The 12,071-nt window shown below is 43.2% G+C and overlaps 1 protein-coding gene across 8 annotated transcripts in view; it reads right to left on the bottom strand.

Moving 5' to 3' along the window:
- syne1a (spectrin repeat containing, nuclear envelope 1a) overlaps nt 1–12,071 on the bottom strand; it is a 114,788-nt gene that overhangs the window by 46,179 nt on the left and 56,538 nt on the right. For all 8 annotated transcript variants that reach the window (XM_037448716.2, XM_037448715.2, XM_037448713.2 and 5 more), the window contains 13 exons: nt 11,887–12,042; nt 10,872–11,036; nt 10,461–10,633; nt 10,118–10,271; nt 9,730–9,873; nt 9,272–9,436; nt 8,737–9,054; nt 7,856–8,011; nt 5,202–5,372; nt 2,213–2,539; nt 1,681–1,833; nt 1,314–1,481; nt 148–324 (listed from right to left, as the gene is read on the bottom strand). In XM_037448716.2, coding sequence (XP_037304613.2) covers nt 148–324; nt 1,314–1,481; nt 1,681–1,833; nt 2,213–2,539; nt 5,202–5,372; nt 7,856–8,011; nt 8,737–9,054; nt 9,272–9,436; nt 9,730–9,873; nt 10,118–10,271; nt 10,461–10,633; nt 10,872–11,036; nt 11,887–12,042 — 2,427 coding nt within the window. The remainder of the gene's footprint in view (nt 1–147; nt 325–1,313; nt 1,482–1,680; nt 1,834–2,212; nt 2,540–5,201; nt 5,373–7,855; nt 8,012–8,736; nt 9,055–9,271; nt 9,437–9,729; nt 9,874–10,117; nt 10,272–10,460; nt 10,634–10,871; nt 11,037–11,886; nt 12,043–12,071) is intronic.

A 12,071-nucleotide genomic window follows, 5' to 3' on the forward strand; every position in this document is an offset into this window, starting at 1 on the left:
GCAGAAAGTCTAACATGACTTCCATTGTGAATATGTGAGAACCATTTCACTACTTGAAATAAATAATACATCTCAGCTGTCATCCCGCCCTCCTCCTCGGCATCCCCTCCCTCCATCCCCCAGTCTGTCCATCGCCTCCTCACTCACTCTCTGTGCTGTGCTACAGATGGCTGAGTAGCTGTCTCTGGTGCCTTGCTGGTGAGCCTGGACCTGCTGTCTCAGCCTGCTCTGCACACGGTCACTGCAGCCTTGTACCAGGTGGTCTCCTTGCTTCTTCAGGGCTGCCAAGCGATCCTCAAAGCCCGCTATTTCCTCCATAATGGCCTGTAGCGGACAAAGTACCAAAGTAGGATCATGTAGGAAAGAGTCTCCAGTGGAGACGTATTGCAGAAAAAGTCTGTTGACTTGTCAATGACAACGGAGGTCAGAGGAGAGTGATCAAACAGGGATGTCTCATAAGACAGGACTACATAGATGAGCTTTGAAGATGATTGAAATAATTATTGTGAATTTAAGAATGACAGCAGCTCATTTAATAAGGACTCTTGTCATTATCTAAGTTATCTTGTACATCTGGACTGAAAACTGTGAGAGCATACGTTTTTGCTGAAAGTGAATCTAAAAAAAATACTGTATTATTCTATCCAAATTAATTCAAATCAAATTCGCCACCAGGGGAAAAAAATAGAATGGTCCTCCTCCGACAATAATAAAGTGAAATCCCATTTTGGCTGTGAGATATATAAGCACAAGCACACCTCCGTAATTAAAATTATATTCCAAATCATTGATTAAATGTTTTGTTAACCAACATCATTTTTCCAGAGATGTATTGTGACACACGTTTGTAGTGTTGTTTTAATTATGTCCAGTAATTTAAAACCCTTAGAAACCCTTACTGTACTGTGTGTGTAACCTGTAACAATAAATACATCATAATATAATATCCGCAAGTAGTTAATTAAATAACATTGTTTACATTAGAATAACTGGTGATTAATACATTTACCAAAAACAATATTGTACAATTTCAACTCTTCAGGTCATATAGTAATGTTGCTTGAGCAAAACAAAAAAGATTTCATGACAGTAGCTGAAGCAAATCTTCAGTAATTTTGCAACCACCTGCAGTTTACGAAACATTTAATCAAGTTAACGTAAGTTCGACTAAACAAAAGGATTCTTTATTCATTACAATAAAACTTATAGATAATAATAACAACTATGTCAGTCTCTATTGCTCATTGCTCAAGCTCTATCTATGTGCTATAAACTCTGCAAACAGTGAAGGATCCAGAGATGTGATTAGTCACCTTGTGCCTGGACAGCTGTTGAGTGGCTGCCTCCAGGCTGCCACCCACAGCGGGATCAGGAGTCACCATCCTGCTGGACATCTGGAGCAGCCAGCGCTCCACTTCTTGGAGCTCGTTGTGGTAAGCTTCCTGTTCCTTGACCTGGCCTTCCAGATTCTCCACGTGAGCCTGGACGGCATCATTCACAAAATGTGAGTATACACGCAGACAAATTATGCTGATTAGAAGAATCAATGCAACAAACCCTTTGAACCACCTTCCCGAGGCAGAATTACATGTTCTATAGTTGAGTCTACAGTAAGGAAAGAGCAATCTTTTTCTCTCGCTGTCGATCAGAACTACTGTCATATGAGCACATGTTAATCACCGTAGCAGTGTGACAGAGTTCAGTGTAGTCCCTTTGCATCCTGTTAATCTTCTCTCTGATGGAGGGGTAGTGCACAGAGGCCAGCAGAGCATCTCCTTTCTCCACCACTGACCTGATGGATTCATCGTGGGACTGAACCATCTGCAGCAGAGCCTGGGGACACATTCAACGGACGATCCTCAGAAATGGTACTTGGACTTTGTGGAGTTGCTATTATTGTATTAGATCATTGCGCAAAAGCTAAGGTGTTTGGCTACTATACTGTCACTTTTAAAAAGCACACATCACTATGAAAACTGACAATCTACTCAGGAAAATGCTAAACAGTTGTGAGACATAAATTCAATTTTGTAGTTAATGGACTACAAATTGGAGGACAAGCAAGGACACTCGTGTGGTCCATTAAGCTAATAACAATCAGTAAGGTCTTGCTGCCATTTGGATCCACCGGTGCAAATGCACATATTGTACATGTCATTTAAATTTCAACACAGTTTTTTTCTTTTTAGAAATGACATCGTTGCTGCTATACCTTATACTTAGCCAGCAGTGCTCTCCGTTGGTATAGTTCAGCCTTGGACTCCAGAGGGGATTTGAGCAGTGCCTTGGTTTCCACCAGCCACTGGGCCTGAGCTTTATATCGGTCCTGAAACTCCTTAGCCATCAGTAATGCCCGCTGCAGAAAGCTGTGCTCCTGCCTCAGCCCACCTGCGAGCTCCTCCAGCTCGGCAAGACGAGCCTCTACCTCCTCTCCTAAAATCTCAGCTCTAGCATCGTCCAGGAAGCCTGCTGCCCGCTCGGCGCGCTCCCTCAGTGATTTCAGCAAGCAATGACCATGTTGGAGCTCGGACTGGAGAGCCTAGGGGAAAGAAGGAGCAGAAATACAGCTCAGCAAGGAAGCTGCTTCTATTTTATATTATATAACTTAATACTTGACGACCTTCATCCAAGGTATTTTGCACAAAAGTTGCTAAGGGATGAGTGAACAGAGGTCCTAGTTTTAATGATTCAAACAGAGGATCACTGATTTTTTTGTGCTTCACCTCCAGTACTGCCTCAGTTATCCAGACCAGCCTGGCATTGTGTTTGACCGTCTTTGAACCCATCAGGTAGGCTGACACTTACGTGGTGACATGTGGAGAAGACTTGGAAGTCATGTAGTGGTGAAACCACAGCAAATATGAAAGGAGGACCCAATTATATAGACTCTCAACAGACAGCAGTAGCTGCAGGGGTTTCCAGGGCAACCACAACACGCAACACAGAGACGTCCACTCGATGGGACGCCATCTAGCTTTCATCATCGGCCTGTTATTGTTTGAGTGGAGAGAAGCTTCAACCTGCAACAACCCAAGACCTCCAGCTAATGACATAACGAGACCCGTGTCTGAACGTGCACGTACATCCTTGCTGCTTAATATGGCGCTTCTGTAATGATCATCTTTCCAGTCACCAATGTGCCTATCTACTGACCTTCAACGGTGACACTCAACATATCGCAATTTTGTACAATTCCGTGTGGTTTGACATGTGAGACTTGCGGTAATGTTACAGGGTTATGTACTGTATGACTCATTACCTCCAGTTCATATTTAAACATCTGCTGGCTTCGCACACCTGGCATCGAGTCAGGTGGTCCACATGTCAAATAAAACTTGCAAGATTAGCCTTTCATTACCATTTTTTCTGAATTAGTCCAAATTGTGCATTTTATATCCAAGACTGTTGGAGGAACCACCCAAACCTTTGAATGTTATTTCATTCATTTATAAATGAAAAAATACTCCCATTTCACTTCGGCATGTAATTATTCCAGCAAGAACAAAATTCAATTTCAGCAGTCTTACAGAGTTTAACCTCAACATCTAGCCACTGATGGGAAGCTGCAAACCTCATTGAGCTGTACTAATACTTTGTTTCAGTAGGTAGTTCAGTCTGGAGAGCACGATGTATGAGGCCCTGAGTACAGTGTGGTCTTTATGCTGTAGGTGTATTGTACCAAGCCAGCCCCAATTATCTATGTCGAGTCTTGTGCACCCGGTGTTGATGAACACAGGTAAGACATTAGTTATGTGACCCTATGAGCATTAGTTAACTGTTAATGTCTCTGCAGCATATGGAATTATCTGTACAGGCAATGATATCTGGGGAAATGCCCTTTACATTTGTTTTCACTTAATTAGGAGCCTGAGAATCCTTTATTCTTTAGCATATTTCCTCGTATTTTATTTTTCAAGGAGCCAGCGATTGCTGGATATAAGCCTGTAAAATTACTTTTAGTCCCTGAGCTGGCTGCGGCCAACATGACTACTGTACGATACAGACTTTTACAGCTACAACTCAGTATCAAATTAAGTCCACATCCAACTAATGGCCCTTAGCACAGCTATTGACTACTGGTCTTTGTGTCGATGCATAATCATCACACCCCACGGAAAATCCCTGTAGCTTTCACTACAGGAGCACGAGTAAGTGAGGGACCAGTCGGGTATTATCTCCAGTGCTGGATGGACTCATGTGGTGACAGCATGTCTTCAGTTCTGATGCAAAGACAGAGCATTGATCCAAGACAGGGATTACTGCAAAGCCCACACCAGATGATGAATTGTGAATGCGTGTGTCAATAAATGCGTTTCTGGACACGTTTGTCTGTGTGTGTATGCGTGTGTGGGGGTCTGTAGCAACAAAGAGACATGTGATGTAGTGATACATAAAGATAGGCATTGGATAAATGCGTGAAACCACAGAGGAATCGTTGATTAGAAACTTTGGAAGGGATCTCGTTATATGAAATGAGTGTAAGAGGAGAGAAAAATGTGTGTGAATGTGTGTGCGTGTGTGTGATGTGAAGTGGTAAGAGCACTGCATCAATTACAGTGTCTGTGCCAGCGGGCTCCTGACACCAGCGCTTCTTCATCCTCTACTTCACTGTGGGAGGTCTCTCCCTGCTACCGTGCTTCCTCTAACGCGGCCCCCACTTTGTCTTCATAAAGAGCGGATCGATACACACACTCATCCAGTCCTCTACACACTCGACATGGACTGAGCAGAGCAAAGGCTGTTGGTAATTTTCTCTGTTTGAGCGGGGATCATTTTCTCCAATGTCCATTGAAAAAAAACAAGACAAACTTCTACATTTTGCCCGCACAGGGAATTTCTACACCTATATTAACACTAAATGTTTTGAAAACGTTGCATTTTTCACTTGCCGAGCATATTGTAGCTGCCAAAACAGTTGATGTCTTTAAAAGGTTTGTGCGTTACTTGGCCTAAAAGGACAGAAGGACATTTCTTTTGCTGGCTTGGATATTGGATTCATATAGTTTTATGCTCAAATTCTCCACAGCAAACAGGTATCTCAGCTAACTCATCAGTTTGCCATGGTAATAAAACATCTATTTTATTGCAACCCGTTCTTGTTCTTGTATCTAAATGCCTTACATACAAACTGAGGTTCAGAGCTGTGGCTGTAAAAGCATATCACCACAGTGCAGTACGGAGTTCAGTAAATAAATCGATACCTCTAGTTTTTTCATCTTCTTCTCCATGGCGGGTCGGTCGAGAGGTTCAGAAGTGTCAGTTAACGCTGTGAAGTTCTTCTGAGTGGAGCTAAACCAGTCAGTGAAGGACATGCAAAGATTCTCAGCCTCTTCAATGCTCTTCAACTCCTCCTTAAGCTGCTTAATGGTGTCCTGGACAAAATAGATAGAAAACATTTTTTTTCTCAAATGAATGTATGGATTGTTTCATTCTTTTGAGACCCACAGAAAAAACGTCATTATATGCCTAATGATACATCTGGAAAACATTTTGTTGTTTTGAACCAATTGACTGGGTTTTGAATAGGTGGCTTTAGATTCCAAAAATACATATCTGCGGTATATTGACATCAATATTGACCCCATATATTCAGGTTTTGTGTTATTGCACCCGACCATATTGCCATTGAAATAATTGGTATAAACATAAAGGTGAGTAATGCTCACTTAAACAACCTTTTGTTGTTTGTAAGGTTAGAACTGTTGTAAAGACTCTTCATGCTTTATTTAGGAAACAGGGTCTGTATCACTTTCTTTTAAGTTGTGAGATGGGCCTCAGCTGTCTTACCTCGGCCACTGAGAACCATAAACTCTCTGATCAACCATCAAAACAAAAAATACTCTCCCCCCCCAAAGCCCCCATTCGTCTGCAGAACATCAATAGCCTCAGTACAAGGTGGAGAGGGATCTTTACGTTTTTGAAGAATTGTCCACTTGACGGAGATTTTGAGTCGATAGCACCATCAGGACGAGGGGGGTTTCTCGCAAGTTTGACACGTTATTCACTCAACTTGCAAATCCTGTGGTGTTGCAAGAAGCGCCAATTAGCAGAAATTGCTGAGTGCACACCTTTTCCCGACGAGACTGAGGTAACAGCTTCCCACCTCAAGCTCATACGGCCCCCACTTCACACAGAGTAATTATAGGCATCCTAAGCATGAGTGGGTTGCCATGGGTCTGCATATGTATGTACCGGCGGGAGTATAAGTATGTGCATACTTTAGTCAATTTTGAGAGAGGAAGGAAGGAAGGTGTGCGCAAGTACGAAGAGCGAAAGAGTTGTGTGGTGGAGACACACACAAAAACTGTGTTAGTGAAGGTGTAAAAAATCAATGTAGCGCAGGCAAAGCTTCACCACTCCTGCTGCCAAGTGTAAGATTGCCTTCTGTAGCGTTTAATTACGGCCTCAGCCCCAGGCCAGAGGACCCCCATTGATTTTGCTTTAGTCCGCACCCCAGAGGAGCAGACAAATAAGAGGGGCTGGATGTGCGTATACAGAGCAACACAGGCTAGGCTCACAGGCATCAGTCTCAGAGCTACTTCAATGCGGTGTTAAAGAAACTAAGTCCACACTCTGACTGGGGCAATTTCAATGGGGAGAGATAAGCATGTGTGAGAAGCCCCCTGCGGGGACAGACCCTAATGGCAATATACACAGCTTTAAGTTTTCTTTATCTATAATTGAGACTTGCGATTAAACCCATACCCAATCCATTAAGGCCTTTTGTTTTGTTGTTCTTAACTCACAATGACAGGTAGCTAGCTAACCTTCCAGCTAAATGTTCAGCTGGACAGGAAATTAAGTGTTGTGTATGTGCCCAGACTTCCTGACCAGCATAAGCTTTTTAACCCCAATATATCTTCACAATAGAGGCACTGTTGAGCATTGACATCATAGTAAGGTTAGTCTTCTGTCAAATTCAACAGTGTACATATATGATGTATAGGGTTGTCACGATACCAAAATTATGAGTTCGATACTATACCTGCCAAAATATTACGATAGCCGATACAAATAAGATACTGGAATATTTATCTATGATAGTAATAAATAAAACATCTGTAAGGTTCCCTTTTTACCAGATTGTTCTTGCCCAGCTTTTTGAACACTTAACAAATGGCATTCATATTAGTATTAACTCACAGCACAATTTTGAATGAAAACGACATGGTAAAATCATAGCATTGATTACACACGGCTATGTAGGCCTATGAGTGAAATCGTAGGTTATTTGCTGTCTTGCTTTGTGTTCAGTTGCACTTGCTTGATGTTGCTTGACCATTGGTGAGGTTGGAGGTGAACCAGCGCGGATTGTTTTTATAGCGTGAGACATTGGATGGGTGGACGTGTGAAAACATGCAAAAGTGTGTGTCACACAGGAAAATCGTGACAGATGGCAGCCTGTAGCTGTGTTGGCTTGACAACAACATAACTCCTAACATCAACATCAAGCAAGTGCAACACAAGACATAGAAGTCCTCTTTTACTCGGACATTTCTTCTTTTCGAGACGTAAAAAATGCGTATAATAATAAATACTTCGTACTCAAAGTATTTCCAGATCTCACTTCTGGTATCTTTTCTTTCAACAAGCCGAGGACGGTCGGCAACATCTCCCCTGAGATGACTCTCACGCCTGTTGCATGTGAGAGCTGTTAGCCCCGCCCACCCAGTCAATGCGTGCAGGCAGCCGGACGGGGAGCGGAACACTGAGTGCGCTCTGATTGCTGCTTTGTTAATGAAGTACCGGTACTAAAAATATTCAAGGTCACCGCGGTACCTTTCTAGTAGCGGTACACCGTGCAACATTAATGACGTATGAATCAATGAACAGCATACAGCAGAGACAGTCTAACCTGTATGTTGAGCAGCAGGGAATGGTAGCGGGCAGTGAGCTGGTTGGCAGTGACGCTGACACGACTGCTGATGTAGGTTTCCTCCAGAACCTGTTGGGCCAGAGAGGAAAGGCCATCGACTTCTCCCTGCCGTGCAAGCACTGCCTCAAGACAGCCCTGTTCAGAAGGGACACATATAACGAGCAACATGTTAGAGGTATGAATAATTCATTATCAAATTGTGTTTTTTAATTAAATAAAAGGACAAACAGTGGGGAAAGGAGACAGATGAAATAGCAGATCCCAAATAACATATGGGGCCACAGGCTGTGTTTGTGTGTGTGTGTGTGTGTGTGTGTGCCACCCTTTAAATGCAGGGAGGGAGAACTGTCTGACATTCTGACAGTGGCAGGAAACCTGCTCAAACAGGACGTGACCTTGCTGGGAAATATTCTGTCCCCTGCTTGTTTCTTTCAAATACATGTTGTGAGTGGAGTGAATGTAAAAGTGGGGAAAGGGATGTATTGTAGAGCAAGGCCCTGGGAATAATTTTTTACATTACATACAGTTTGAATTAAAAAGGCTCTTTCGAAGGATTATAGTAGTTATTTCCTATTAATGGCCTAAAATCAGTACTTCTTGTTGTCCAATAATATTGAATTACATGTATAGTAATAGATCTGGTTTTATTGGATAACAGGCAAAGAGAAAATAATATCTGCTGAAAATATTACAGAAGGGGATAATGTCTAAAGAAACACTAAATAATTCAGTACGTGTATGATTTTTTTGTGCAGTAACTGTACTTTTCTGTTTAATCAACAGGGTTCTATCTTCTTTATGAGATTCAAACCACTGAGACTTGAACAAAATGTTCTATCTCATGTCTTCTTTTCTCGGACCTTGAGTTTCTTCAGCTGTGTCTCTTTGGTGCCTCTGTCCGACCGTCGGTGACCTCGGATATTTGCCGCCTTCTCCATCTCCTCCAGCCACTGTGCCAGGCTCAGGAACCTCTGGCCCATCTGCCTCAGTCTGGTCAGTGTGGTCCTCAGCTGAGTCTGAGTCTCCTCCAGACGGCCCTGGTAGGCCCCCCACTCCTGCTGAGCAGTGTCCAGCACTCTGTCTTCAATCTGAGGTACGCCCCAGGGGATTACTCTCTCTCGGCCATTCAGCACAGCTGACAGCAAAGACTGGCCATTTGAGCAGGATTCTTGCAGGAGCTGTAAGGGAAACAATGAGGGAAGGATGGATAAACTATGGGACTGAAAAGTTCAGAAGTGGTTTACATAAGAAGTGCAGAGTGTCCAAGGCTGTGTTTGAACATTCCTGTTTTAGCCTTGAGCCAAGTGGGAAGTCAACAATGTGTACGTTAAGACTTCTACTAGGAACACTGTTTTTGACATTTTCATGACACAAAACGGTCCTCGGTATCAGTACCTGTAGCTGTTGCAGTGTTTTCTCAAGTGTATCCACGTTTCCATCTGGATGGGACAAGGAAGCCAGAGTGGCCTGTTCCTGCTCCAGCCAGTCCTCAAACACATGCAACCCCCTTTGATATTCCTGATGGACCAGCACCAGGCCTTTGGCCTTGCTGACCGCATTCTGTAAACAACAATTTGGATATATTACTGGAAAAAAGGGGCGTGTATTCATTCAACATCCCTAGGGCGGTGGACAAAACAGAAACGCCCGACTACTGACTTTAAATGTTTGAAAAGGAACAATTTAACTACATGTTAACATGATATCTGATGTCATGTTAACGTTAGTGTACTGTAGGGTACTGAAGCTATGAATACAGTATTTGTCTTTGAATCTGCAAAAAGAGGAAACTTTTAAGGAATTTAAAATGTACAGGAAAAAGTTACACCGTATGTTGCGTGCACTCAAAGTACCTTGGTCTTTTCTTTAAGGGTGTTGTATCTACACTGCAGCTGCTGCACCTCCTGCTGGGTAGTGTAGTGTTCTGCCATATTGGACCCCTTTGTGGCGATGGTTCCCAAAGGACTGCTGTGACTCAGTACTTCCTCATAGAGAAGCTGGAATGAAACACATGCAAGCACTCGGTGAAGTACATCTAACACCACTGGGAGGCTGCGGGGTATTAATTTACGTGACTGCATGAGTTTAGAGTGGAGCATTAAATAAAAAAGAGATTTAAAATGGAAAAATTAAAGCTGTTCTCTAAAAATAATGGAAAGGTTTTTCCAAAAATACTAATTCAATAATTCAATACAAATTTGCAGTGTTGTCTAAAATTAAAGTTTACAAAACATATGCTACCTTGGTCTTTCCCAGGTTAGCCGTCTTGTCTCTCATCTCAGAGTACTGTCTGTCTGAACAGCCGAGTGTCTCCTCAACCCGGTCCATCCACATCACAAACTGGCCCACGTCCTCCTGATAGCTGGTCCATTGAGACAAAGCACCCTCCATCTGGCTGTTACATCGAAATTATAATGTCAACACAGTGAACAAACAAACTACACACACATGCAATGCACACATACATTTAAATCTAATTGTCCCTGTAACCTTTCAACCAACTGACATCCATCAAGTTAAACTAGACGCTTCCCAGTCCCATTTATCGAATTCACTGACTGATTGATTGAGTCATGATCACCACCTTTTACACTGAATGGAGGCAGACAGCAAAGAGTCCCATGAGTCTTTGAGGTCCTGGATCTGTTTGCGAATTACTGGGACTCCCTCAGCCGAAGTGTTCCTCTGGACCGCTTCCCCCCGCGTCAGAAGCATCTTGAGCTGGATCTCCCTCTCCTGACGGGCAGCCAGTAAGGCCTACAGACAGAAGTGAAGGGACTAGCTTTAAATAATTGTCTGAAAAGTCTAAAATAATATCTATGTTTTGGTTTCCTACTAACCGAATTTGTAATTTGGGTTAGAGATTTGATTTTGCCAATTCTGAGAAAATTATAGCTCTCTTTGACTGAAAATGTCAGAAAGAATTGATTGTTGCGATAATAGCCAAAACTCGAAAAAATGACGGGACCCCACAGTCGTCTTTTCCCAAACTCACTTCCAGCTGTAGCATTCGGTCCTCTAACACACCCTTGTCAGTGGTGGTGGAGATGCATGTTTTGAGGACGCTCTGGGCTTCACACACCCAATCCTGAAGCTCTTTAAGGTCCTGAGAGAAGAGGCGGTGCTCTCCCACAATACGTTCGATCCTGGAGGCCTTGTCCTTTAGAGATCAGAGAGTAACACAGTTAGCATTCTCTTCTCATAATGGTTTTGAGAAACAGGTTGGCAGTGAGTCAAACACAATCGGTGCACAAGAACAACGTCTTCATATATTTGTGCATATTAAGTCACACTCTTGTTTTTCTTCGCGGACTTCTCTAGAGATAATTCTAGCCCACATAATTGTACCAAAACAAAGTCATTTTTTGCAATAATCACTTTCAGAGGGGAGGCAGAGCTGCGATAACTATCTACAAGTGGCAATTTTAACTGATTTCATTCGTGTTTCCATGTCTGGCAAGGAGGAGGACCTAAAAATAGCGCTCCACTAGCTAGCCGACAAAGTAAATACGTCTCTTCATCCTCGCCGGGGCATTCTCATTGTCCTGCAGTAAGTGGATGGTGCTTTGTGGTCACTGCAATGTTGCACTCTACACCGTATCAAATTAATCATAAGAGTGTGACCAATCTAATGAGAGCTTAAAAAAAAGGTTAGGTTCTCGGCCATGACACATTTCTGATCTGGCATTTTAAACAGGCTTCAGCAGATGAAAGCAAAGCTCCACGGCCGTGGCCTTTTGTTTTGTTGACGAGAGTGCAGCGGCGTGGCCTTTTTGGAGGAAAGATAGATTATTCTGCTCAGGTAAATTACTGTGAGTACCTGCGCTTTCTGGGATGCAACATTTTAGCAGAAAAAAAGCTGATTGTAGCAACCATGACTAAACCACACGGCTGGACACCATTCTCACACAGCACATGAATAAAGCAAGACACATGCATGCTGCGGCAGCTTTTAGACAGAAGCACAGAACGAACAAAGGCACGAGAGGGGTGGGTTGGTGCTGTGTTACCTTAGTTAAGTTGCTGAGGGCTAAGTACTGGGCGGACAGCTGGGAGACACGGTGGACGAAGCCCTTGCCGGCTGCTTGTCCCTCCCAGAGACGATGAGCTTTTTCCCTCAGTTTGCCCAACTCTGCCTCCCGACTGGCCTTTTCCTCCAGTACACTCTGGGCCAGTGTGAAGCAGGAGGGGGACG

Source organism: Pungitius pungitius, chromosome 20 (assembly GCF_949316345.1).
Source record: "Pungitius pungitius chromosome 20, fPunPun2.1, whole genome shotgun sequence".
Lineage (NCBI taxonomy): Eukaryota > Metazoa > Chordata > Actinopteri > Perciformes > Gasterosteidae > Pungitius > Pungitius pungitius.